The 27,881-nt window shown below is 40.9% G+C and overlaps 1 protein-coding gene across 1 annotated transcript; it reads left to right on the top strand.

Moving 5' to 3' along the window:
• The first annotated feature begins 563 nt into the window (after positions 1-563).
• CCDC80 (coiled-coil domain containing 80) lies at positions 564-26,958 on the top strand. The gene is made up of 8 exons (XM_062004851.1): positions 564-1,178; positions 1,539-3,427; positions 9,109-9,265; positions 14,486-14,622; positions 15,228-15,376; positions 18,626-18,729; positions 19,997-20,077; positions 22,484-26,958. Exons 2-8 carry the CDS (start codon positions 1,547-1,549, stop codon positions 22,828-22,830), a joined length of 2,856 nt encoding a protein of 951 aa, XP_061860835.1. The 5' UTR covers positions 564-1,178; positions 1,539-1,546; the 3' UTR covers positions 22,831-26,958.
• The last annotated feature ends 923 nt before the right edge of the window (positions 26,959-27,881 follow it).

Below are 27,881 nucleotides of genomic sequence, written 5' to 3'. Positions count from 1 at the left end.
CTAATTCTAGTATGATAATTAAGTAAACATCCTGATATCTTTAAAAACTACGAATTAACAAAATGCCATGCCCATACAATATTTGAAGGAAGGACTGTACTGACACACATGAGGACCTGAAAGAGAAATTGGTTGGAAAGTGAAGAGAAATTGGATTTCACTGGAGAATTCCTAGAAAGCAAACAAACAAGGAAAGGGGGAACAGGAGGCAGAAATAATGGGATTTAAAAACAATAACTCCTAAACATCAAAGCTGCTATTGACACTGAAGGGGAAACACACTTTTCACAGGACTAGTTTTTTTATCCAGATGGTGTTTGTTTAACGGGAAGGGAGGAAGGAGAAAGCCGAGGTTCGGGTGCACCAGGGAACTGGGACATGTGAAGGAAAGAGTTAAGGCTGGAGTCACCATCTCTGAAGTGCTCTGTGATGTTGTGCAGTATTTCAGCCCCCAGAGCCTTCCTCCTCCTCCTCCCTCCCCTGTGTTGGAGTTGGTAGGAGGCGGGTTCTGCTGAGCTGTTAAATCCTGAGTGAAGTTTCCCCCATTTCCAGTGGCCACCGTTGTCTGAGGCCGGTTCAGAGCAGGGCTGGGGTTACCCTGACATTTCTGGGATTGTGGCCAGCCAAGAAGGGGAAGAGAAGAAAAGATGGGTCTTACAATTTGCTTTTGTTGAACTGCAGAGAAAGGGGAAAGGGAAGCGTCCTTTTTTTTTTTTTTTTCCAGCATCACATTCCTGTGTTTTTCTTCAGCCTGGAAAATATATTAATGCTGGTGCTTTCCTCTCTGGAAACAAAGGAGCTAAACGGGACCGAGGAAGCAAGGAGTGGGAAGAAAGCTTGGGAAGTTTAAAAGAAAAAGACTCAGAGTGGGCAGGAGTTTCCTTTTCTTAAATGAAATCCCTGCCTGTGTGGGTAACTGGTTCAACAAAAAGCCAGACCTGCAGGTAAATGGAGAAGCAGAAATCCCAAAGGAAATTTTTGCTAACCTCATCCTGCTTGTCAAGAAGGTGAAGAAGAAAGAAAGTTAAAAGATACACGGGGAGACAGACAGTCTCTGGGACCTGTTGGGCAGCATAAAGATTAAGCAGTGGGCAGCAGCAAAGCTGTATGGCATCGGTCTCCTTTTAAAGGAAAAAGACGAGAAGCCTCATCTCTGGAGGGGGAACTTCCCTGAGAGTGTAAGTCTCAAGTCAAATTCTTGGCTTTCTGCTCTGAGTACTGGACCCTTTCTCTGTGCATGTTTGCATGTGTGTATGTAAGAGCGTGAGAGAGAGAGGGACCGAGAGAAGGATGCAGATCACAGTGTGCTTTTGGATAGACAGAGTCATGTTACAGACAGATGATCTCATTTTTGCATAAAATGATCCATTTCATGCTTTTCCAAAAATAACTGTAAACCACACAAAGCCACCAGGGCAGGACAGAGCACTTTTAAATCACAAAACCTAGCCAGCCTGTGCTTTTTTAATCACTTGCGCAAGATATCATCGTACTGTTAACACATAACTTTTTCGCTTTCTCCTCCTCCCCTGAAGCAGATTGCACAATGAACTGGCGGCCAGCTCTCAGCTTAGCCCTGCTGTGGGCAACGTGGCTAGTGTGTGGCTCAGAGCAGACAGGGAGGCTAGCAGAGAGAGGAAACCATGGAGTTAGGAAAATGCCCCTGGCTTACAGTGCTCCAAGCAGCCTCCTGAGAAGGTCGGGAGTATTCCAGAGGAATTCCAGCCCAAATCTCCAACACCCTGTCACCAAGAGGGATTCTTCAGCACCTCCAAAGGCATCTGCCAGTCTCCTGCAAGGGGAAGCTCCTTCCCAGGCCAGGGGCATGGGGACCAGAACAAGACGGATACAGAGACTCACAGCTGCAGCCAAATATTCCAAGTCTGAGATGATTAAGGATGAAGGGATATCCTCTGCCTCACAGTCACGAGTGGTACGTTTCCCTTCAGGGTCAAGTTCCCCCAATGTCCTGGCCAGCTTTGCTGGGAAAAATCGGGTGTGGGTCATTTCTGCCCCCCATGCCTCTGAGGGATACTACCGGCTCATGATGAGCCTGCTGAAAAATGATGTTTACTGTGAACTGGCCGAGAGGCACATCCAGCAGATTGTGTTGTTCCACGAAGAAGGAGAAGAAGGAGGAAAAGTCAGAAGGATAACCAATGAAGGAAAAATCCTGGAGCAGCCACTAGATCCTGCCCTTATCCCTAAGCTCATGAGCTTTCTTAAACTGGAGAAGGGGAAATTTGGCATGGTGCTGTTGAAGAAAACTCTGCAAGTGGAGGAAAGGTACCCTTATCCTGTCAGGCTAGAGGCCATGTATGAAGTCATTGATCAGAGCCCCATCAGAAAAATTGAGAAGATGAGGCAGAAAGGCTTCATCCAGAATTGCAAAGCAGCTGGGGTGGAGGGTCAAGTGGTTGAAGAAGGCAATAGTGGGGGAGGCACTCAACCTACCCCTGTAGGCGGACATGTCCAGGTATCAGCAAGGAAGGAGGAAGCTAGGAAGCCAACAAGGACCAAAACAGTGAGGAAACCAATGACAACTACAGTGGCCACTCCTCTGCCTACAGTAAGGACCTCTACCCTCCCTCCCACCACTACTACACGTGCCACCACCCACACAGTGACAACAGCAAGCCGGTCTACAACAACCACCACACCCCTCCCCACCACGCAGAGGTCCTGGACCACAAAGTCACATTCCACTACAGAGTACCACAGGCTGCCTGTCGCCCCTGATGCTACCACGCCACGAATCACAGCCTCTGAGGATTTCTACTCTCCTGTGTGGAAGGCAAACCGCAGGGATCGGCAGCGTGGCCACTCAGAGAAACAGCCAGCGGCCACACGGAAACCAAACAAAGCTGCCCGCTATGACAGTTTCACAGAAGTCCCAACAGCTCCCTCGGTGCACCATACAAAGGCAAATGTGGGTAGATTTAAAGATAACCGAACAGACAGAAAAGACTATAACCACAGGGACCTGAATGTCACACCAGGGCAACACAAACCAACAAAGACTAAACCACCAAAGAAAAAGACCCAAGAAAAGATACTGAGCAATGAATATGAAGATAAGTATGACTCGAGTAAGCCTGCTAGTTCTCATTTAGAGGAAGAGTTTGCAGCGGTGAATATTCCCACAAAGAAGGGAAAAGAGTCAAAGAAGCATGAGCGAACGGATAAACCTGAGAAGAAGAAGAAGAAGGACAGATCTGACAAGCTGCAGAAGAGTGAGAAGCAGTCCAAGAAGGACAAAGCTGAGAAAAAGAGCAAGCAGGACAAAGACCGTGGCAAGAAGAATAAGAAGGGGAGCAGGACTGAGAATGAGGATTTCCCTAAGCCCAACAAGAAGCCTTTCCTACAGCCTCCCAGGAAATCAGTGACTGACCTCCTTGAATATTTTGAAGGCAAAAGGCGGCTCATTGTAAGTAACTCTTTTATCTGAATCTTAACACCTAAATGAAGCCACATCTCCCTCATAGTAGGAATATACAGAATAGAAAGTTTATGGTGGTTTCGTATTATTCTTTTTTGGTGGTTTTGTTTAAGAGTTAAAATTTCTGCACTCAGTCATTTCTAACAGGGAAGGTTTTGCAGACTCACATTGGAAATCTTAAATGCAGTCAGCCAGAGTTAGTCTAAAACCTCTTCACAATCACTTTGATGAGCCACCATTTAGCCATCAGATTATTTTGTTTCCATTGAATATGTAGGTGTCAAAATCTGTATAGTTACGATCAATAAAATGAGGTTCCAGTGTGGATTACATCTATTCATTGTTCTGGGGTACTTGCCAATGTTACCACGTTTAGGTACTCAGCATGTTTTGCCAGTTGGCACACCTGTTATATGTTGGTGCTGGTGTCCTAAAACTGGAAGCAAGCCAGGTGGCTTGGCAAGTACTAGTGCATGTCTGACAAAGGTGCATGCTCAGATGCCTTGAGGCAGGATTGTTGCATTTGCTATCCTTTCTAATAGGAATTTAGCATTCAAATCTCCTAGACATCTTCAGAGATACTATGCAAACTTTATTTTGTTTTGGTTTTTTCTCCTGCTGTTTTTATTCAACTGCAACACTACGGTAAGTTTTCAAGCCTGGGAAACTCAGCATGGTCTAGAGTTAGGTGTCTCAGGGTTTAATAGTGTTGTATGTTTTTCCAACTACATATCTAAAAAAACCCTTCACCTGGGACGGGAAACAGTTTTAGCTGTAGTACAATATTTTTTCCAACAGATGGCACATACCATGAAAAGTACACTTTGAAAAACAATTCTTTGAAAATATTATTGTGAGAGTTGGTTTCTTGCAATTATTCCACTGCAAGCTGGCCTATTTCACAGTTATTTTCACAGTCCAGTAGTCAGTGTCACAAACATAGCTTTGACTTTCATGCTCCATATTCATAGAAACATAGAATCATTCCAGGGATGCAGCATCCATATCCTTTCTGGGCAACCTGTTCATGCCTCACCATACTCACAGTGAAGAACTTCCTAATATCTCATCTAAATCTACCCTCTGTCAGTTTGGAGCTGTTACCCCTTGCCCTATCATTACATGCCTTTGTAAAAAGTCCCTCTGTGGCTTTCTTGTAGGCCCCTTTAGGTACTGAAAGGTGGCTCTAAGGTCTCCTCAGAGCTTTTTCTTCTCCAGGCAGAACAACCCTAATTCTCTCAGCCTGTCTTCATAGGAGAGGTGCTCCAGCCCTCTGATCATCTCCGTGGTCCTCCTCTGAACTTGTTGCAACAGGCCCATGTCCTCCTTATCTTGGTGCCCACAGAGCTGGATGCAGCATTCCAGGTGGGATCTCATGAACTTGGAGAAGAGGGGGAGAAACCCCTCCCTCAGGCTGCTGGCCATGCTTCTTTTGATGCATCCCAGGATAAGGTTGGCTTTCTGGTCTGCAAATGCACATGTTACTGACTCATATTCAATTTTTCATCCACTAGTTCCCCAAGTCCTCTCTGCAGGGCTGTCCTCAGTCCACTCACAGCTCAGCCTCTATTTGTGCTTGGGATTGCCCCGCTCTTTGTGCAGGACCTTGGACTTGGCCTTGGCCTTGTTGAACTCTTGAGGTTCACACAGGGCCACCTCTCAAGTCTGAGAATATCTTTCCCAATGGCACCTCTAGCATGTTTACTGCACCACACAGCTTGATGTCATCAGCAAAGGTGCTTAAGGTGCACTCAATCGCACTGTCCATGTTAGTACCAGTCCCAACACTGACTCCTGAGGAATGCTACTTGTCACTATTCTCAACTTGTTGAGTACAGCCATCCAGCCAATTCCTTATTCACCGAGTGGTCCATATGTCAAATCCATGTCTCTTCAATTTAGAGACAAGAATGTCATGTGGAACAGTGTCAAATAGTTTGCACAAGTTCAAGTAGATGATGTCTATCACTCTTCCCTTACCCACCAATGCTGTAACCCTGTCATAAAAGGCCACCAAATTTGTCAGGCACAATTTGCTCTTAGTGAAACTGTTGGCTATCACCAATTACTCCCTTATTTCCCATGTGCCTTAGCATAGTTTCCAGGGGGGGTCTGCTCTGTGATCTTGTCAGGCACAAAGGTGAGACTGATTGGCCTGTAGTTCCCCAGGTCTTCCTTTGTTCCTTTTAAAAAATGGGAGTTAGGTTTCCCCTTTTCCAGTCAGTGGCAACTTCACCATCCTGCCATGACTTCTTAAATATGATGGACAGTGGCTTAGTCACTTCATTTGCCAGTTCACTCAAGACCCACGGATGTATCTCATTAGGTCCCATGGACTTGTGCACCTTCATTTTCCTTAGATGGTCTTGAACTTGATCTTCTCCTACAGTGTGTTATTCTTCGTTCTCCCAGTCCCTGCCTTTACCTTCTGCGACTTGGGTGATGTGAATGAAGCACTTGCTGGTGAAGACAAAGACAAGAAGTCATTGAGTACCTCAGCCTTCTCCAGGTCTCCTATTTCCTTCCAGAGAAGATCCACTTTTTCCCTAGTCTTCCTTTTGTCACCAACTAACCTATAGCAGCTTTTCTTGTTGCTCTTGATGTTGCTGGCCAGATTTAATTCTATCAGGGCTTTAGCTTTACTAACCTGATTCCTGATTGTTCATACAATTTCTCTGTATTCCTCCCAGGCTGCCCATCCTTGTAGGCTTCCTTTTTGTATTTGAGTTTGTCCAGGAGCTCCTTGTGCATCCAGGCCAACTCCAATACAAATAGCTAAGATGCCAAGCTAAGATTTCAACCATTGGAATTTAGTTAATCATTCTGCTGATGATTCACAGGCCTGAGCAGAAGGCAAGTTTCTTCTTCCCCTTCCCATTCTTCTAGCTAGCAGACTTGCATTCCCCAATATGTTGAAGGTAGAGAAAAGCCATATATTTGAAAAAATTTAATTTGACTAAATTTTGCAAATAATGCCTATTAGTTACTTGTTAACTAATACTTAGCCAAATAAAAAGCTGAATGAGAGAAACTGCACAGGTGTTTAGGATGTTTGAAATTTGGCCATACAGCTCAACTTTGTGGCTTCCAACAATATGTGTAGCATCAAGACAAACAAAAACAAGTTTTAAAAAAGAGCCAAAAGCAGACCTCACAGATGTCAGGCTGATAATTCATTATCCCAACACAGTCTTGGCAACTTAAAGGATGGTTGGAAATTTAAACATTCTGATACTAGGCCACATCTCAGCTGGATCTCCAAGAAAAGAGTTGCACAATCTCAGGTTGTTGGGCCAAAACTCACTGAAGACAAATTATTATGCCACGCTGCACTTTTCCATTATCTAATACCATTTTCAGCCTGCTTGCTCTGAAGTTTCTTGCGGAATAGGTTTGATTTAGTCATATGTAAAAGCAGCAGCAGAGCTCTTCTATCTTTGACATATATGGCACATGTGGAAAACAAAGAACTTATCAAGCTTCTTTGAATGCATACACATGCCCATTTGCAGCCCTTCCTATCACACTGTTCAGTTCCCTTAGGGCCAGTTCTTCCAGATAGATGAACTCTGTCATTCATGAGCCTTCAAATTCCCTCTCTAGAGAATGAGCCCACACTGCTCTCTCTGAGTTATTCTCCATTGCTTTGCTATACCTTTATTTATCAGAAGCTTTAGTAAGCTGAGTCCCAAGGACATTGCTCCAGTCCTCTACCAAAAGTCTTTAGACAGGGATATGAGGATTTAAGTCCTACACATCATTAAAAATTTCAGATTGTAGATTTCAGTGTGAATTGCAAACATTCAGAATTTTAAACACTATTCTGGGTTAAACTCAATTAATGACAAATACAGGACTCAGCTACAGAAATTTAAAAAATACATGAGTTTTGAGTCCTGCAGCCTCACCTCACTGTAGTGGGGCTTTTATTGCAGTTCTACTAACATTGGCTTAGTGAGGTTGTTTTTTTTGTGTATCTCTTTGTGGTGATGAAATGCCAACTGACAGTTTACATATAACGCTCCATTTACATCCACAAGCACATCTACCCACATGAACACATACATATACACATGCAAATACAGATTGATACAGTGTATATACTGCCTGGGTTAAAACAGTCCTGTCACAAAGCTTTGAGTTTGCTTTGCCATTTAAATGTTCCCAGCTTTGTTGTACCAGGCTTGATGAAGTAGATCAGACTTGACTGTGCATTCCTGCTTATAGCCTCCAAAACCAGGAGGAGAATAAAAAACAATGGTCTGGTTTTGATCTCAGTCCTCAAATCCTATTCAAGATCTTTTTTTTTTCATTTAAAGTATTTATGTGCAATTTAAAAGCAACATGTTACATGTTATGGCCCAGAAATCAAATCCTCTTTATGTCTGACTCTCGTTCACCTTCATGTCCCAGTGCTGTAGCCATGCCAGAGGGCCTTTGCATAAATGAGAATCAGATCTAATAAGCCCAGAAATGCCTCTTACATTTCAGTACATTGATCAACTGAATTTATAAGGAGTATATTATACAAACTATCCTCCAGGCCCTACATTTAAGAATGCAACTATAAGGTGATTACATTTGTTACAGGCTAAAGCATTAACTTTGAAACTGAAGGATTCTGGTGATTACTTACGGTCATAAACCATACGATTTGGACCCAGATTCCAAGTCCCTTTGTGTTTGGGGAATTGGTGGCAGGTGCTTGATTGCAGTTCACTACTGCTAGTTAGAATGATTGCATTGCTAGAGCTGTGGCACTCCACTTTCTGGTGGGAGCTGCTGCATGAGACTACTGCATGTTGTTACACACACCTTCCCTGGAATATTTGGATTTCAGTCACCGAGGAAGGATCTAAGTTGTATGTTTTAACCTTTTGAAAAGATAAATCTTTGCAATCATTAGGAGGCTTTGAAATCAGTACTATAAACTGTAGAGATTTAAAAACTTTTGTTGTTGTAATTATTCTTCCTGCTCTTCCACCAAAGCTGTGCCTTCTCAGCAAACTGAAGTCCCATAAGATGTGAAAGTGGCTTAAAACAAAGAAAAGCTTAATTGGCAATTTTCAGATGAGGTCACAGTGGCCTTAGCAAGTCTCCCAGGTTGTCTTATATGGCCTTCAGTAAGACAAGTATTTGTGTAGCCCAAGTTTTACTCACTCCTTGTCAGTCAAAATAGCCACCGGGAGCCCTGTCTGGACCATGTGATGAGGCTGGGGTGGCTACCGTGTCCCCAGTGCTCCTACTCTGTGTGAGAAGAGAGAATCCTAGATTCAAGGCACCACTGAAGGCTCTGAGGGAGACCAGGCAGAACTGACAGGAAGGGATAAGAGGTTTTAGAAAATCTCTTTTTTTCACAGGAAAAAATGTCTTCTCTTTTCACTGCCATTTCTTCTAGCAGCACTTTGGAGAGGCAGTGGTGGAGCTGGTACCACCAAATGGCTATACTTTCTGAGGTTTGCCTGTGGCTGGTTGAACACCTTTGGGTCAAGCCTGGGCCTAAAGGCACACTCGAAACACAAAATGAATAAAATAAGGCTACAGAGTTGTCAACAGTTCTATGGAAAAGAAAGCCCAGTTTGCATACAGTGACTAGTTTTCCTTCAGTAAAATACCTATCTGCTTCATTCCTTATACTAAACAAGCTTTTTTGTCTCTGCCACCACCAGCTGATCACAACTCCCAAGGCGGACAACACCATGTATGTACAGCAGCGTGATGAGTATCTGGAAAGCTTCTGCAAGATGGCAACAAGGAAGATTTCCGTCATTACAATTTTTGGCACCATGAACAACAGCAGCATGAAAATTGACCACTTCCAGCTAGGTTCATTTTTTACATCATTTCTTTCCATTTCTTGGGCACAATTCAGACAACAAAAGGAGAAACCTCCCCAGTTTGAGTTAAGATCTAAGCAAGATCATGTTTTGTGGTCCAGTGCACTTTTGAATCCCTTACGACTATCCCCCTTTTGTATTTATTTGTCTCTGGTATTTTCCATGTTGAGGTTTCCATTGCTGCAACTTGAGAACCTTCAGCTTGCTTTGTGCAAATTCTTATAACCTGTAGAACAGTGAAATAGTGAAAAGGCAAGAAAATGTGATGAGGCTATGGACAGGAAAAGGAAATTAGTCTCAGCTCTACCAATATCATGAACATCAACTTCATTGTCTAAGTGAGTGGTTGCCCTAATGCAATGCCTCCCTGCCCTCGTTTTTTGTGAGATATCAGCCATGGATGGCTAGATACTGGCAAGCATGATTTAAACAGTGCTTAAGGAAACTGGCTGGTGTCATGCAGGAGAAAAGATTATTGGAGGCAGGAATTGCTGAAGTTAACTGTTTGAAATTATATTCTAAACCTGGCTCAAGTTAATCCTATTTTGAAGTTCAATGTTATTATCTCCCCACTCTGTTATACAACATTTTCTCATGTCTTTGTACTCCTCACAAGGTCATGGAAAAAAGCTTCATTTTTCAAGAGCATACACTGGCTAAACCCAGGGCAGAGAGAGGTGTGCTAGTTAGACTCCTTGCTGCAAGTTCCTTTCCTTCCTAGCATCAGCTTTCTCAGGCTTAAGAGCTGATTTTGATACTTTCACAAAGTAAGTATTGTCCTCAACAGTAAAGGGAGGTCCAGGCACATTTTCCCCTCCGTACTGGTAAACAGACAGTAATTAGTAGATTTCAACCATAACCTCTAGGTACAGATAACCTTACAAATTTGAGCCAGCATACCTGATACTAAAGTGTTTACCATCTGAAGTCTTACCACAGAACCATAGAATCATAGAATGGTAGGGTTGGAAGCGACCTTTAGAGATCATCTACTCCAACCCCCTATTGCCTCTTTTTACCCACAAAGCAAAACACCTATCCGTGTGATGCTTTTTGCTGGCTACTGTAAAGAGGTTCATCTTACTGAAGCCAGAGGTTTTGCCGGCACTATAAAGCAGAGTATGCAGAACTTGCAAAGTAGCTCATTCAGCTGTACCACTTTCTTTTCATATGGAGTTCACTTACAGATAAGTGACGCTTGTCATCCTTAGGCAGCTTGGAAACAACTGGTGTCAGTGGTCAGGTCATGCGAAAGCACTCATCAAAGTTAGTGAGAACCTTTCCTCTCATAACAGCAGGGTTTGGACAAAGACTTCAGGTACCAGTCCAGCAATGCACTTAAGCTTAGGTGTCTCTTAACCATGTGAACAATCTCAGTGCTGTCTGTGTCTAAAGATTAACACTGCCTGAACGCTTTGCTGGATGAAGGCAAAGAAATAATATAAAGGCTGCTAGTTTTTCTTCTAAATAAGTCTACCACATCTTTCTTCTGGAAGTTCATCTGGTTATACCAGACCTTGGGAAGAGATGTGTGATGGAACAAAAAGCTCAGGGCCACATTAGCTTCAAGGCATTTCAGGTCTGACATATAACAGGCCAGAAAATCACAGATTTATGTCTGTCTTCCAGCCATGCCTCTACTGCTCTCAGAGGGAGAGGATCTAGTAGGGGACTGGAAGCCTTATGTCCCTGAATGACACTGTCATAAATTCTGCCAGACTGTCCATTCGTGCACCTCTCTGACAAATCTGGAGTGGTACAGGATTTTCCACACCAGGCCAAGGTTACTCAAGGTTACTTTTTGTGTACCTAGACTCATCTGCCTGTCAGTGGACTGGTTAGGATTATATTTAGCTCCAGTCTGGCTAATAAACAGACATTCACTCTGACATAGACCATACTCTTTCAGTCTGTTCCAAACTTCACCTACATCCAAACTTTCCCCAAACCACACAAGTGTATATAACAGCTGAACTCTCACAGGAGAAATTAACTTGTCAAAGAAAAGGAGGAGACTTAGAAGGGTATAAGTCAAACCTTACATGAAGTTCACCTTATATTTTTTTTCCCAAAACAACAAATCCTGAGCTTCTTAAAAAAGTCTCAATAATACAAACATCTTTCTATGCTACCTCCCTTTCTCTTCTACTCTTGCTGCTTGAATGACCTCTTCCTGTCTCACTCTCTGGCAGCACCAGAAGCAGTAAAATCTCCTAAGAAGTATTTTGTTCACAGTATGTAGGCTGAGAAGCCCTAGCACCCAGCATGATGAGGTCTACTTTTAGTGGTGCATTTTGGGATTGAAACACAAATGACAACAGAAAAATCTGCAGAAAAGGCTTTTCACTTGAAATTTCAAGCACATATAGAAGTAGTGAAAGAAAGACAGCTCATTAACACTGTTTAGCTAAGATCAGCTAATACTGAAACTAAAGATCATTTCCCACAGCAGTGACAGAAAAGCTGAGTGTCACTGCAGAGGTCTTCTCTTCATCCTGAGTTTTCCATCGGGTCTCTCCCCCAACTCATGGGAATAGGGCTTTAGTCAACTAAACACCAACCCTAAGCTACCTATCTTACAAAGCCAATATCTAATCTATTAGGCCACTGTACTACTACAACAACAAACTGCTGAACTTGTTTGCAACCTCATTTCTAATTATTTCTAAAGACTATCTCATCCTGTAGAGCAGCTAAAAATACATGGAGAAAAGATTCTATACTCTTTCAGTGACCTTTCTAGAAAGGGCAAAGAGAGCAAGGACTTTGCAGGTAGCAACAGACAAACTCAACTGCCATTGTTCTACATCCTGATCCCAGACATCCTTTATGAGGTGGAAGTCAGGGACAAATAGTGGATTGGAAAGAGGCTATTGGTTTAACTTCTTTTTCTTTTTTTCCTCCCTAGAAATAATTTCCAAGTTTGAAAGGCAGGACAGCCTTTGTGGCATTATTTTTTTTCCCCTGAAACATTTTTTTGTATCACTCTTGTAATTTCATTTCCTTCTTTACATTATAAGTTTTGAAAGAAAATCTCCTAACAATGAAACTCTAAAGCGTTTATCTTCATGTTAAAATCTAGACTCTAAAGCAGAACAGTGCCATGGATCAGGCAATCCAAGGTACTGCATCACACAGCTGTTTTCTGTCACATTTCACACTGACATCTTTTGCGTTATTCTACCACCACCATGTAGGTCAATGAGATAGTCTTTGCTTTTGTAGGGTATTGTTTGCAGGCTTAAGTATTAATTTTTGAGATATATTTTATCAGTCATGCTTGCTATAAGTAACATGTAAATCTCACTTTTGAAGTACTGCTACGTGCCTTACATGGTTTGGTTTTCCTTATGTAAGAAGCATGGCCAAGGTCAAACTTAAAGGTCAGGTTCTGATGCAGACATTTTCCCAAAACCTTAATTCAGAAGTTTTGTTCAGTCTGTTACACAGATTGGACCTACTGAAAAAATTGAATCAGATCAGTATGCTCCTATGGATGCATGGAGCTATGGATGTTTAGAAAATCATTTAAAATAACTTCTTGTACAATGAATCAAATCTTTTACTGTGTGCTCAAATTGGATCAATTAATCTCATCCCTTTTTACTGGTGCATAATGGTGGAGCAGGTGACTGCAAAGTTGTATCTCTGGATTCTAGCTCTTTGTTGTGGTTTAACCCCAGCCAGCAACTAAGCGCCACATAGACTCTTGTTCATTCCCTTCTTGATGGGATATGGGTGAGAATCAGAAGAGTGAGAAAACTTGTAGGTTGAGATAAAGACAGTTTAATAAGTAAAGCAAAAGCCAGGTGCACAGCAAAGCAAAACAGGGAATTCATTCACTACTTCCCATCAGCAGCCCTGTGTTGAGCCATCGCCAGGAAAGCAGGGGTCTATCACCCGTACTGGTTACTTGGGAAGACAAACACCATCACTCTCAGCATCCTCCCTTTCCTTTCTCTTCCCCCAGCTTTAGATGCTGAACACGGTATCATATGGTGCGGGATATCCCTTTGGTCAGCTGGTGACAGCTCTCCCAGCTGTCTCCTTCCAATTTTTTGTGCACCTCCAGCCTCCTCAATGGTGGGATGATATGAGGAGCACAAAAATCCTTGACTCTGTGTAAGCACTGCTCAGCAGTAATCAAAATACCCCTGCACTATCAACACTGTCTCCGGCACAAAGCTACTATGAAGAAAATTACTCCAGCCAAAACCAGCACACTCTTGATTGGCTGTTAAGTCTCTGTCTTCAAGCATGGCATTTAGGCTGTGGCTAGGATTTCTAAGTGAGAATATATTAATATTTATATTCACAGTGGTGTCATAAGACATAAACAAGTAAGATTTGCAAAAAGCTCTTTGGTACCGAGGTGATATGGTCTTCATGTATGATTTAGCCTGTCTTTAGCTTTCTAGGTTCACAGTTGCACAGGGAGGCCTGTTCCAGCATTGTCACAATTGTACAGCACTGTGCTGGATGCTGCAGCTGAGGCTGAGCTGATCACACAGAGGTTTTCAGGACTAATACATCCTGGTTCCAGGGGAAGTAAGGAACCTCAGTACCTCCACAGGGGCTTGTAGGAGTGCCACAGTAGGGTATATATAGAGATGAAGAGCTAGGACTGCAGTATTCAAGACATAGTAAACAGTTCCTGGTTTTGTGTAGTCACTGAACCTCCCATGTGCATTTTTAGTACTAGCAAGCTTAATTCTAGTGTCCTGGCCAACCTCAAGCTGTTCTAGTTATGTTTTACTGCTGGAAATTCTCTATGCTGTTTCATTTGCATATGCCACTTTCCAACTCATGCACTAAATTGTTGAACAGTTTCTATTTTCTATCCCAGAAGTCTCTTCATTTCCAGCTCTGATGAAATGATTAGTACATGCATATACATGTACAAGCATACTGGAAAAATCTAGAAGATCTTTCCAGGAAAGAACAGGCAACCAAGATTTTTCAAAAGCAAGGAGAAATGTTCAATACTGAAGTGCATCTGCCAGGATAGACTGATTTTCAAAAAATATTTGGATTGAAAACTGGACAGTTAAAAGCCATAGTGCCATACTGATTTTATTTCTTTTTAATGTCTATGTAGCAGGAAGAGGGTTCCTGAAAAATTAATTTCCCCCTTTCTTTCAATATGAAATGAAAGATGGTGTTGTGTTATTCCATGGTTATTCTTATTTCTTCTTTGTCTCAAATTAAGATAATGAAAGGCCCATGAAAGTGATAGAGGATGAAGACCTTGTGGACCAGCAGCTCATCAGTGAGTTGAGGAAAGAGTATGGAATGACCTACAATGACTTCTTCATGGTGCTGACAGACACTGACATGAAGGTCAAGGTGAGGCATTTGACTATTTGAAGGAAAAGGCACTGGAAAAATATGAGAAAAAGGGGGAAAAAAGGAAATTACACTACAGGCTTTCATGTGATGCACAAAGAGACTGATGCAGGATTTAGTCATTGCTGGAGGACAAGTATAAGGGCAGTAAGAGAAATTTTCAGGAATTAAGTAGCTATCTTCATTTTGTTCAGTTAGATGATTTCAAGAATTGTAGGTTTCTGCTAGGATGGTGAGCTGACACCATAGGAACAGGTCTCCCACTGGCAGGAGTTTTAATGTAGTACCCGACATTCTAAGCCACAGTCTGGCCACTCAACAGGATGACAGCACATTGTGTATGGATAGTGCACTAGTTGAAAAGCCATACAAAAGAAAACAATAAGAATTTGTTGCCTGCAATGGCCTGGCCTTATCCCTTTGGACAAATACTGAAAATATGCCAGTTCTAAATTGCAGTCTGACTGCAATTTCCCAGAGTTTCTAATCCAAACTGTGTGTAAACTGGAATACTTGTATGTCTATATATACTATAGTGCTGTGAAACATGCAGAAAGAATGCTCACATGTGCATCCTTTTATACATCTGTTTTTTTTCTTAACAGCAATACTATGAAGTACCCATAGCAATGAAGTCCGTGTTTGATTTGATTGACACCTTCCAGTCACGAATTAAAGACATGGAAAGACAGAAAAAAGAGGGCATTGTCTGCAAAGAAGATAAGAAACAATCCCTTGAGAGCTTCTTATCCAGGTATTAACTTCTGTAATACTTTCTGTACCTATCTGCTGCTAGTACCAATATTTATTGTCTTATTGGAAAAATACTAATCCAACTATTTATGTGATTTTTTAAAATACACATTTCTCAGTATTTACAGTGTTAAACAAATACAGAGATGCAGCCATAGCTGAATGCAGTCTTGTACAGGGTACTGGAAGTTAGGATGCCTGCTGTGTTTACTGACTGACTGCACATTCTTTGGACATTAACTTTCTGTACCTCACTTCCTGCATCATGGCATGGAGATAAAACACTGATTTACATTAGAAGAGCAAATAAAGATTAATTCACAGATGTTAGCTCAGTGTTTTGAACCTATGAAGCATAGTGTTTATGTGTTTCAATCATCAACCATCACAATCATGTTAATCCCAATTTAATCCCTCTCATGTAGTTTGAATCAGTAATTAATTCTCTGTAATTTCCTTCTTATCCTGCTTGAGATAACAGTTGGTCTTTGCCAGTATTAGTCATGACTGTTATTAAAGGTCTTGCAGATATCTCTTACAAAATGTTTGAGAGGCCTGCTGCAGAAAGACAGTTTTGTTTATGCAGTCTCTATATGTCGTGTTACTGCTCTACCTGCAAGACCTAAATTCCAGGCAATAAACATGTCTGGACTGTGGGAATTCAGTTTCACAGAAGAGCTGTGCAGCTATAGCCCTCTCTGTTACAGGATAATTTGCATGAAGTGAGGGCTAGTCTGTCACTTTAGGCTTTAACTGTTACTACTGCACCCTCCTCACCTATTAGAATCCATGGGAATACACAGTTAATGCCAGGTGGCTATAAAAATAACTGAGGCATGACAGATTATGACTTGATGAGGAAAAGAGCAACAGGTAAATGAATAGGTTGTTGGTTCACAAATATTTTTAAATTCAATGGCCACTTCAACAGAAAGAGAACCTTTAACAAGATCCACCCCACCCACCTCACCACCTCCTGTTTAGGTCTCAGTGATTCATCCTCAAGACCACCAGGAAGAACCACAGTTTGGAAACAGCTGACCAAGACAAGAAAGAGCTTGTATGCTGAAAAGTGACAGGCCCCAAAACCTTCTTTGCTTGGAAACAGCCCTAGTAATAAACACAAATTAGAAAAACAAGCAGGAAAAATGCAGAATGTTGCATTTATAAACAGAACTGCTGCTGCACAGAATGCATTTGTTGTCTGTGAAACAAGCATCAGGCTTTAAATATTTGGGTGGACATCACTAGCCACTTTAACTGGTCAGATTCCCAGCAAGATTCATTCCAGCTTTGTCAAAGATTATCTTCCCAGCTGAACGAGTCCTGGCATCATCTCCCTGATATTGCTCATTGGGGATGTCAGTTATAATAATGCAAATATTGTTCCTAACAAGCCTGGCTGGCTTGAAGGGAGACCATGAGAGCCAGAGCTGGCTTGGGTAGCACTTAAAAGCCATATGTATCAGGAGGAGATACTTAAGGGGGGATAAGGCAGGGGGATGGGAGTCCCCCTGTAACACTGGCTGTGCTGCCCTATGGGATCACAAGAATGGGATGAAAAACAGGCAGAAGAGGAAGAAAGGATGCACACAGCGAAGGGTCAGGCAGATTTGACAGAAAAGGAAAATTGGTCTGTGGCTTCTGATGTCAGAAACCAAGTGTAAATTGGTACATTAGCCTTGGTGAACTAACAACTGTAACAGCTGAGAAGGACTGGCTGAATTAATTTCTCAGTAAGATGTGGCACCAGACAAGCACACCAAGTGTATGGATTGCCAGGGGCAGGGGTATAAACAGTTTGTATAGCTTTCAACACTTTTCAGCTCTATATATCTCCAAAGGATGCACAGAAAAGCCAGAAAGGAATTAAGAGTATCTTGAAACAGCTCATAGATTTGATCCTGATTTATATCCTTCACAAAATATGATCCAATGTTTGCAGTCTTGGTCACTGCTTATAGGTAGCCAGGTGCTTTTGCTATACAAAATATCACAAAGTTTCTTCCCATTTTTTCAGAAAAAAAAAATCAAATGTACTCCTTTCCTTCAAATCACATACATAATTTTCAATACTACTCATTCCTATTCACATAACTGTATACACATACCCACGTGTCTTTGCTGTTCCTCCTGGGCAATATAAAATTGGGGAGCTTTGCTTTTCAAGTATTTACTTTTTAATTATAAGACCACGTGCAGTACCAGTCAATCAAAAACAAAAAGACATCAGCATCCCCTGCTCTTTCAGCAGCTTCTGTGACTTTGAGCAAGTCCCACCATGTTTGCTGCTTCTCCCAAGTGGAACAGAATTGACCCATTGCATTAGCCTTTATTTAGAGATCCTCACATGGTACCACAGAAAGGCAGGCTATTATTATAAGAGTAACATCTGCATCCATTTAAAAGATCATTTCCTGCTATAAAAATATCCCTGCAGCTTTGCAAATTCCTATAAATATGATTTATTTAGGTTTAGTGGAGAAGTACCTTTACTCAAAAAAGTGGTTGTTTGCAGAGTATTAAAAACCCCTGTAGTTAGAATTTGTAAAGGTTTTAAGTGTCCTTATGACATTGTCTTTCTTTGGAAGGATAATGGAAGGTGCTCCTTGTGCAAAAATTTGGTTAGATAGAGAATCTCATGTTATAGAAATAACCAAGATTTATCTTAGTGCTTCATGCATGCCTTATATAGCCACAGACTCACATAACCACCCACTTACAAACAAGCTCAGGCTTAAAGCCACGTTAAAGGCATTTTGAGCAAGCGTGGTATAGAAGAAAAAGAGGTCAGTGAGTGTTTACACAGAAGTATGAGTTATGTCTGAAATGAAGATACACCCGAATTCTCAGACAGCTCTTGGACTGCAAAATAACTGCAGTTCCAACAGTGGTGAATGACGTAAAAGCTAAACATCTAGTGAGGAATTCTACAAGATTTTTTTTTCTGTTGAATATACACTTCTCAGCAATGCTGTAACTACTGAAGGGGGCTTAAAGCAAAGATTGTAAGCTTTGTAGCATTTTGTTAGGTGAAGTGGTGAAGCTGCAGATGTTTCTTAGAGAGTTTTGGAGTTGTAAAATTCAAAACAGGCTTTAACCTCTCCCATTGATGGATAGAATTGGGAAGATCTCCCACCCAGCTGTACTTAAAAGTTGTGAGAGGTATATATGAGCCTACAAAGAATAAAAATGCTGAGAGCACTTGAGTCACATATCATGACTGTGCCTGGTCACATTCTCTTTCCAGGTTCCGATGGAGAAGGCGGCTGGTGGTGATCTCTGCGCCCAGCGATGAGGACTGGGCTTATTCCCAGCAGCTTGCTGCTCTCAGTGGACAAGCCTGCAATTTTGGTGAGTCAAAAGAAATTATACTTTTGCTTCCCCAAACCACATCCTTCCTGGTGATGAGATGGATTCCTTTGGTCAAGTTTGAACCTAGGCAGTCTGAGGAGTCTGACGACAGAAAACTTTGCTGTAGTTACCCCAAATCCAAATGGAAAAGACTGTTAAGCAAGTAGTACAGCACAGCCTGACAGCTAAGAGCTAAACAAAGCATTTCCCTGGAATCAATTGTGTGAGTCAGGAAAGGCTAGCATTCTAAAGCTTATCTCCAAGCTTGTACTCAGGAGATCAATAGTATTTTCTTTTTCTTAATACACAAATTAATGACATAAGTACACTACAATGGGAAGGTCAGATCTTCTAATACCAAGCTCAGAACTGGGCCAGGTATCAGGGAGATACATGGCCATCATTTTTTCAAGCAGCTCCAAACAGTTCTAGGGGACAGAAAACTAAACATGAGCCAATGATATGCCAAGAAGGCCAATGGCATCCTGAGGTGCGTTAAGAAGAGTGTGGCCAGTGGGTCAAGGCAGGTTCTCCTCCTTCTCTACTCTGCTCTGGTGAGGCTTCATTTGGAGTCCTGTGTCCAGTTCTGGGCTCCTCAGAACAAGAGAGATAGGGAACTTCTAGAGAGAGGCCAGCAGAAGGCTACCAAGATGATTAGGGGACTGGAACATCTTTCTTATAAGGAAAGACTGCAGGACTCTGAGCTGTTTAGCCTGCAGAAGAGAAGACTGAGGGAGAACCTTATCAACACTTATAAGTTCCTTAAATGGTGAGTATCAAGAGGATGAGGCCAGTCTTTCTTCTGTAGTGCCCAGGACCAGAGGTAACTGACACAAGCTGACACACAGGAAGTTCCACTTAAACACAAGGAGAAACTTCTCTCCTGTGAGGGTGAGGGAGCCCTGGCACAGGCTGCCCAGGGAAAGTGTGAAGCCTCCTTCTCTGGAGGTTTTCAAACCTACCTGGACGTGTTCCTGTGTGACCTGAGATGAACCTGCTTCAGTAGATGCTTAGTGCTGTCATCCTTGGGACTCTAGCAACAGCTTTTATGCAACTGATACCATATTTACTTGACACACTAGCTTATCTCCATTTTTGGGTCAGGTGGTGAGACTGGCAGAGACTCCACAGAAATCAGTTCCTCCTAGAGAGCTGGCTGAAACTAGCCCCTCATTTAGCGTGCATAAAGGTCACTGACTAAACTGAAATCTGCCCGAGAATGAGCAGAAAGATCTGGTCTGATCCAAACCCTTAATTTCCTCCACAGGTCTGCGACACATAACTATCCTCAAATTGCTAGGAGTTGGAGAAGATATAGGAGGTGTCTTAGAGTTGTATCCAATTAATGGTAAGTGAATGTTTCTGGTTTCTTCAGTACTACCCATGAAAGACATTACATTGTGCTGAGTGTTTCTTTGCTTTAATTTCTTTAGGGGGATGAGTATGACTTTTTTGTTTTATTTCTTTTAAGAAACAGGACAACACAAAAAGAAACAAAAAGTTTTCTTAGTGTTCCTGTGCTAAATATTATGTAGCTTCTTCAGAACAGAAAACCCCAAATATCATCAGGAAGTTGTCTCATATCTTTATCTCCCACCTAAACACACAGTCCCAAGCACATTCCTCTGCCTACCTTGTTGTCAAGGACAAAGGGATGCTGAAGAGGCTTCAGGGCTAATACAACACAGACTCAGCAGTTCCCTTATATGGGTCTCTCATCTTCATAGAGTGGCTTGGGCTGGAAAGGACCTTTTAAAGTTCAACTCCCTTGCCATGCGCAGTGACACCTTTCACTTGACGATGTTCAAAGTTTTGTCCAATACTTTCAGTGATGGGACATTCACATTTTCTCAGTGCAACCAGTTCCCATGTCGCACCACCTTCATTCTGAAAAATCTCTTCCTTACATCTCATCTAAATCTACTCTCTTTCAGTTTAAAACATTTACCCTTTGTCCTGTATCTATATGCTCTGGTAAAACTAAATCTTTCACCATCTTTCTTACAGTCTCTCTTAAAGTATTCCACTCACATCCCAGCAGGGTACTTCAGGTAGCTATTCCTAAGAGATCTCACTGTCAGAATACATTTCAAATGCTACAGGTTCCTCTGCTACCTAATTCAAACAACTGCCTCCATCAGTGGAGGAGGAAAGACAGGAAGGAGCTTATTTATTCCACTACCATTCAAACTGCTCCCTGCATGAAAGCAACCTAGTCCTACTGCAAATAAACCTTAAGTCCACTAAGTGTCAAGTCTAAACTAAGAAAGAATAAAAACAGAGGAAGCCGATGTCATATTTCCTCCATCAACACTCTTGCAGACTACTCTTACTTTTTGCTTAAGGACTTTGTGACCTTGGCTATAGTTGCTATTTGTTAAGATCAGCAGATGTCTTTTCAATGTACTTGTCTCATCTCCCTTTGAATTCACCTTAACTTTTAGCATATGTTCTCCTGTTACAAGCTCTACAGATCTACAAGGTACCTTTTTGTCCCGAACATAGTGCCTATAGCTTTGATATCCCTTATTTCTTCTGTGGGGGAAAAAAAAGGTAACCACTTAATCCCTATCCATCCCTGCCATGACATTCACAACCCTGTAGAGCTGTCCCCAATCCATTTACTTTATAGACTATAGTCTTTATTTATGTGGCAATTTCTCATACAGCTTATGCAAAACCTTGTTGCCTTTCTGACTTTTTTTCCCTGCTCCACTATATAAAGGTGTGAAAACCAGATTTCCTGTGGTGTTCAAGATGCACACAAACAATAGGTTTGCCAATAATAGCATCATAATACTGTTTGATTTGTATTATTTTCCTCATGGTTTATAACATTTTGGCTTTTGACCATTACTGAGCACTGAACCAGCCTTTCATGAAACCGTTTCATAGCCCTAAGAGCTCATTGAGAAATGGTAACAGTGAGACTTCTCCATTTTTTATGTAGAGTTAGCACAATTTTCACCATGTGCATCATCTTACTTCAATCTGTACTTCTTCCACCACTTTATTAAACAGTCACAGTCTTACAAGGGTCTTCCACAAAGCTGCATAATCATCTCCTGCCCTTACTACTCTGAGTATCTCCACACCTTAAGTAGGCTTTTCCACCTTCATGCTCTTATCTTATGAGCACCTTTTACAAGTACATTGAACAAGAACAGTCCCAGTAGATCCTAGTTGTCTTACAGTTTCTGCTCATTTACCCCACATAGACTTCACACTTGGAAGCCTGGAGTTCATCAGAATTGCACTAGAATATATATTTTAAAGTGGGCATGATACATTCCATTTCTCAAATCATAACAGTTCAAGAGTGAAGCTCTAAAATTGCCATTAATGACCCAGCAAATACATCCTGCAATTCTCCACACTATCACACTTCAAATCTTGTAATTTCTTTTATCATGACTGTTTTTCACATAGGCCTTCTGCATTATGTGAACTAGTGACACAAACTGCATAGAAGCCAAAGACGCACATGTGTGTTGGGTGACCAAAAGGTGTGCCATGCTCTAACAGTTTTGGCTCAGAGACTAAAAATAGGTTCACCTGTTAAGAATACATCTTTAGTTCATAGTGCATCAGTCTTATTTCAGAACCAGAAAATCCTGAACTTGTAAGTAACAAGCAGCTTATATTGCCATCTATTGGGCTGTATCCTATCTCATGTTGCTAACTTGGTTACCTACAAACTGTCATCACTGTCAAAACAAAATATTAATGCTGTTTTCATGTGATCACTTTCTAGGAAGCTCTACGGTTGACCGAGAAGATATCCCAGCTAATTTGGTGAAAGACATTAGAAATTATTTCCAAATTAGCCCAGAATATTTCTCCATGCTTCTAGTTGGGAAAGATGGAAATGTCAAATCCTGGTACCCTTCTCCAATGTGGTCTATGGCAATTGTGTATGATCTGATTGATTCCATGCAGCTTCGGAGACAGGAAATGACAATTCAGCAATCCCTCGGCATGCAGTGCCCAGATGATGAGTATGGTGGGTATGGTTACCATAGCTATCACCAGGGATACCAGGAAGGTTACCAAGATGACTACCATCACCATGGAAGCTACCACCATGGATATCCATACTGAAGAGCAACTTAGCTTTCCACTGCCCCATGTCTGTTTACTAATAGCTAACCAAGCAATACATGGCCAGTTGCAGAAAGTCTTCCTAGGCCACCTAAATATCCATGCCTTGTTTTTCCACTGTTCAATCAAAGGACTTTGGTCATTTGCCTTCTCAAAAACACAGCGGCCTTTACAGTGAAGCAATTCAAACCAGTAGTATTAAAGCTTTAAACAATAAAGATTCCTTTATATTTTTAAACTTTTATAAACCAAGGGCATCAGCAGGTGCTGTTTGTATTAATAAAACAAAAAACCCCACAGTCCCAGTACATGGACACTATTGTAAGGCAGGATACAAACTGTCCAACAAATATTGCAATGCTCCTGTTAGTGTTTTGTTCTAAGGACAAGGAAAAAAAAAGAACTATATTTATTGGAAAGAGGTTTCATTGTGCTCATGAAGAGAAGCAAAGAATCACACTATGGGACTTTCCTAGAAAAGGAAAATTTAGGAAAGCAACAGGGGGCAGATTCTTTACTAATAACAATAATTGAAAAAAAAATCTTTTTGAAATACCTTGCCTAAAAAGTGCATTAACATTGTAATTAGCTGACTTTATCAAGGAAAATAAGAATTTATGGCTTTGGCAGGATTTGTTCTAATACAATACAACGTAAAGTTCTGGACTTGCAAGGCTTGCTGCATTGCCATTTATTCTTTTAACCAGGGTCCCTGTTCTCTTAGGTCCTGCCCACCTGACAGTTAAATTAATGAGAGCTAAGTGGAAACACCAACCATAGTTAGTATTGTTTGAAATACAGAAAACTGAAAAGCATTATTTTCCATCAGAAAAAAGGAAAATTCTCATTTACAAATATTTTAAATTAGTTGTAACTAGCTCTCTATAATAATGTTTTTAATTAAACTATTACTCTAAATTACAATTTTCTTTCTACTTCTTCTCATACCTTATCCCATGAAAAAAAAAAATCTAGACTACATGTTTCTAAAACTATTTGGGAATAGTTCAATCTGCCTCTAAACTAGCTCTGTTTCTGACATAATTTCTGAAATGGTTTTTTTCTCCCTTACTATTGCCATCTTTGGTCATTGGGTATGTTGCACAGCCCTACTCCTATAGAAATCAGTGTCAGGAACTACATGCACAGCCATGCTTCCAACACCATTTGGGTTAGACTTCTAAGCATTAAAGACTCAGCAATATCCTGAAGTGATCAGGCAAGCTTTCATAGCAGCACAGTGGTCAATGCGGACTTGTCTGATCAGTCACATTTCTTTCTACAACCCATGACAGGGGTGCATTTGCCATGTATAGATACATGCAACAGGGCACTCTTAATAGGTTTTGCCATCACAGGAGTAGCACAGAAAGAGGGAGAAGCTACAGTTCTAAGGTGGCCAGAGCATCCCCCCCAAGTTTGAGTTTTAGCATTTTCCTGACTTTTTTTGACTCTGCCAAAAACTGGGTAAAGCGACAGGTTCACTCAACATCAGATTCTTCAGAAACTTAGTCACAAAAAGGTCCTCACTTGCCCTTCTGAATGTCAGAAAGGCAGACAGATGTGTGAGGTCGCAGGGCCTAGACAGTTCTTCCTCAGCCTTACAGACCTGGTCATCCTCTGAGGCAGAATGCCCTCTGTACCACAAGGTTTTGTCAGCACATGGTACAGCTCCCAGCTTACCTCTCTCAGGTGACTGGAGCTAAATGGGGAAAGGCAGTTTTGACAGAATGATTTTGAGAGAACTGCTGCCTACAGAGAGCATCCAAACTCTCATTAACTACAGCACTTCTGCAGCTGAAAGTAGTGGACAGAGAAATGAAAAAAAATAGAGGAGCTATAAAAATCATAGAACTGAAAGGTTTCTAGAAGAAAATGGGAGGTACCAGAGCTAAGTTTTAGAAAAATGGGAGGTCCCATAGCAGTTTTAGAAAACAAGACTTATTGCATCAGCGTATTAATGTCAGCTGCCAAACTTTCTTTGTCTGAAGAAAAAGCAAAGTCTAACACAGCCATCTCCAGTAGATAAAACAAAAACATCTTTGAGGTGCTTCCTTTCAGGTGTTCATTTCAATTTTTCTGTAATCTTATTTTTCATGTAAAGTTTTTAAAGTAAAGGCTTTTAACTCACATTACAAATCATGGAAACTAAACGGCCTGTGCTGAGCAGAAGGAGGAAACTTACAAAAGAGAGCATAACACCCAATTCAAAGTGCACTTTTTCTTTCCCTTTTTTTCCCCCCCTTTCCAGAATTCAAAGTTATGCAAGTACCAAACCCAGCCTAGGCATTCAGTGGGAGTTGCATTAAAAAGACAACTCCAAACAAGTTGTCCACTTTTAAGTGAGGTAGGGATGGGCTCTTAACCAAAATCACACATTCAAATATTCATAGAATTTGAGGAAGACTCAGTACTATTCTACATTCTGGTGACAATTCCTGCCTTCATTACAAACTGGTACACAAAATTACCAGAAACTTTTAGCAATTACTTTAAATTGTGATTTTATAACCTACTTGTCCCAATGGAAAACTAAAAGCAAAGCCTGAAGGAACACCAAGCAAAAAAATCTTTTCAATGATATAGTCTTGATAACTGTAAGCATTTGGGAGCTACAACACTCAAAATTAAGACTCCACTTTGCAAAACACAAATCAAATCCAAAGGACTGTATGTGTCTCAGCAGCATCACTCTGAGGTTGGACTTAGCAAGACTAAGGTCTTATTTCTACAGCTTTTGGTGGGAAGATTCCACATGATAATTTTTTTCTTATATGAATTTATGGGATTTGATTCAGCGCCAAGATAGTTGTTTTCATTCACAAGCTGTCTTATAAGTACCATAGCCCAGCTGCTACATTCAAAAAGCAGCTGAAACTAACCAAATATTGCTTTAATTAGCTTGTTGTAAACAAGAGAAACGATCACATCTCTCTTCCTGGGAGATTTTGTGAACTATTTCCTCAAACCTGGAAGGAGGAACCTAACATCCTCAGCAGCAATTAAGTTCAAATGTTTGTGAACCTCAGCTCTAAATCATAGCTTAGAGCTCTCTGCCCAATGTATTCATTAAAGACTGTGTGCCAAACTAATGCTGCTCTCCAAAAATCTCTTCATAAATTTCCCTCTTGTCATTCAAGGAGAAAAACAGTACGCTTTCCAACAGCTATACAGTGGAAATTCTTAAGAAGGATTCACATTATCTATTTGAAATGTGTAACTCTAGAATAGCTAACCAGGGCTGTCTTCCACCTGACAAATCGTTTACAGTCACTTTAACAAATCCCATGTACACGCTAAATTTAACTATTGCCATGGATACTACAGCTCCACAGAACTGTATGGTTATACTTTTGTGTTACTTTACACACTTTTTTATTGCAAGTTGATGCAAATACCCATTTTTTGACAGAAGTTAACATTACTGTTGCTGCAAAGGAAATATACACTTCTCCCTTATTAAAAGAAACCTGCCTGGCTGATCCAACAGAACCTCTCTGAGACCTCCAACATAACGACAACAGAAAGATTTCTACATGTTAGGCAGGACTTAGATGATCTCTAAAGGTCCCTTCCAACTCCTTACCATTCCATGTTTCTATGACTAACTTTACAGCAGAAGAAAAAGCTTGGATAAACAGTTATCTACCTTGTATCTTTGTGCAATCTAGGACTTTGGCAAATAAGTCAAGTATGAGAGCACTGGCAAAATTTAGAGAGGGAAAAAAAATCATTAAGCAGGGCAAGAGTTAAACACAAGAATTAAGTGCACTTTATGAAATCTGCAAATGAGTAATTTCTAGATCTCATTTCTCTTAATGGATATATTTCAGGCAGGAAAGTCAAATATGTTTTTTTAAGACATTCATTTTTGGTTTGATGCTCTGTCATTAGAGGTGTGAGGCTCATTTCTGTGTTCTGACAATGTAAGACAAAGTTCTCTGGAAAAGTTCATCTAAAAAGCTACTGCTCATGTAAATGCAAAGCAATCTAAAACAGTACTTTCAACTCTTCTTGGAAATACCTGCTAAACTTGATAGCTATGATTGAAAAATTAACTCAGGCAGGTAGATATTGCAAAGCTGTATGTAATGGGGAAGAAAAATGAAAGTGTTTTATTGCAACTAATTCTTTAACCGTTTGAGCTTTTTTTTTTTTGCATTCAAGTTTCATTTCCGAAAATAGGACATCATAAACCCATGAAAATCATGTTTCTCACATTTACATTGAAATATGCTTTCTTATTCATTCTGTACAGCTGCAAACAACTAGAATTACTTTTGTTATAAATGGCTTACTATACAAACACAATATTAACTGTAAAATAGCTTTCAACCATAACAGTTATTTCATTTTATACAGTTATTCTTCATATACTTCAGGAAAAAAGTTAATACTCTTAGAAAAAAAACAGTAAAAAATGAGAAGAATTATTTCATATTCATAGTTTATGATTTGACAATCATTGGCCTCAGATAGAAACAGGCTGCCTCTCTTGATGGATCAATGACAGGAGGTATGTTAATTAATATAGCAATGAGCCATCAATACAGTATGCATAAATAAGCTATTATCCAGAGAGGCTGGAAACAGGATGGCAGAGGGGAACAAAGGCAGGACTGTCTTCAGCGTGCACAGAGAAATGCATCACTAACTGATTACTATACACTGTGGTATGAGGCTTTGACACTGAACTCATTGCTTATCTTCTCAAGAATTCTTTTGACAGTATCTTTCAACTATGAAAGACGCATTTTTGAAGGGAGGAAATTATAAACCAAGATGTTTTCAACTGCTTTGTGAGATGAGGCTTTAGGAACATACCAAGGATCTCTTATCTGCATAACTATTCCCTTCCCCCTTTTAAAATTATCTGAATTATTTGGAACCTATTTTTCATCTCACTCAAAATATCATCCAGCAGATGCCTTACCAGTGATTTTGAGATCGCTATGCCTGGCACACTGCAAAATGGTTTCTCTCTCTACAAAATGAATGCAAGACCTTATCAGTCTGACAGGGTGGAGCAATACCAAATGATACCACCACCT

This window comes from Colius striatus, chromosome 1 (assembly GCF_028858725.1).
Source record: "Colius striatus isolate bColStr4 chromosome 1, bColStr4.1.hap1, whole genome shotgun sequence".
Classification (NCBI taxonomy): Eukaryota; Metazoa; Chordata; class Aves; order Coliiformes; family Coliidae; genus Colius; species Colius striatus.
The sequence above is the reverse complement of the archived record's forward strand: the minus strand, read 5'-3'. Positions and strand labels throughout refer to the sequence as shown.

What these genes read in the sequence shown, in the direction of transcription:
- CCDC80 (XM_062004851.1), top strand. Translation starts at nt 1,547, where the DNA reads ATGAACTGGCGGCCAGCTCTCAGCTTAGCCCTGCTGTGGGCAACGTGG. An exon ending in AAGGCAAAAGGCGGCTCATT is followed by an intron (nt 3,428 to 9,108) that starts GTAAGTAACTCT and finishes TGCCACCACCAG; the next exon opens with CTGATCACAACTCCCAAGGC. An exon ending in CTTGAGAGCTTCTTATCCAG is followed by an intron (nt 15,377 to 18,625) that starts GTATTAACTTCT and finishes TTCTCTTTCCAG; the next exon opens with GTTCCGATGGAGAAGGCGGC.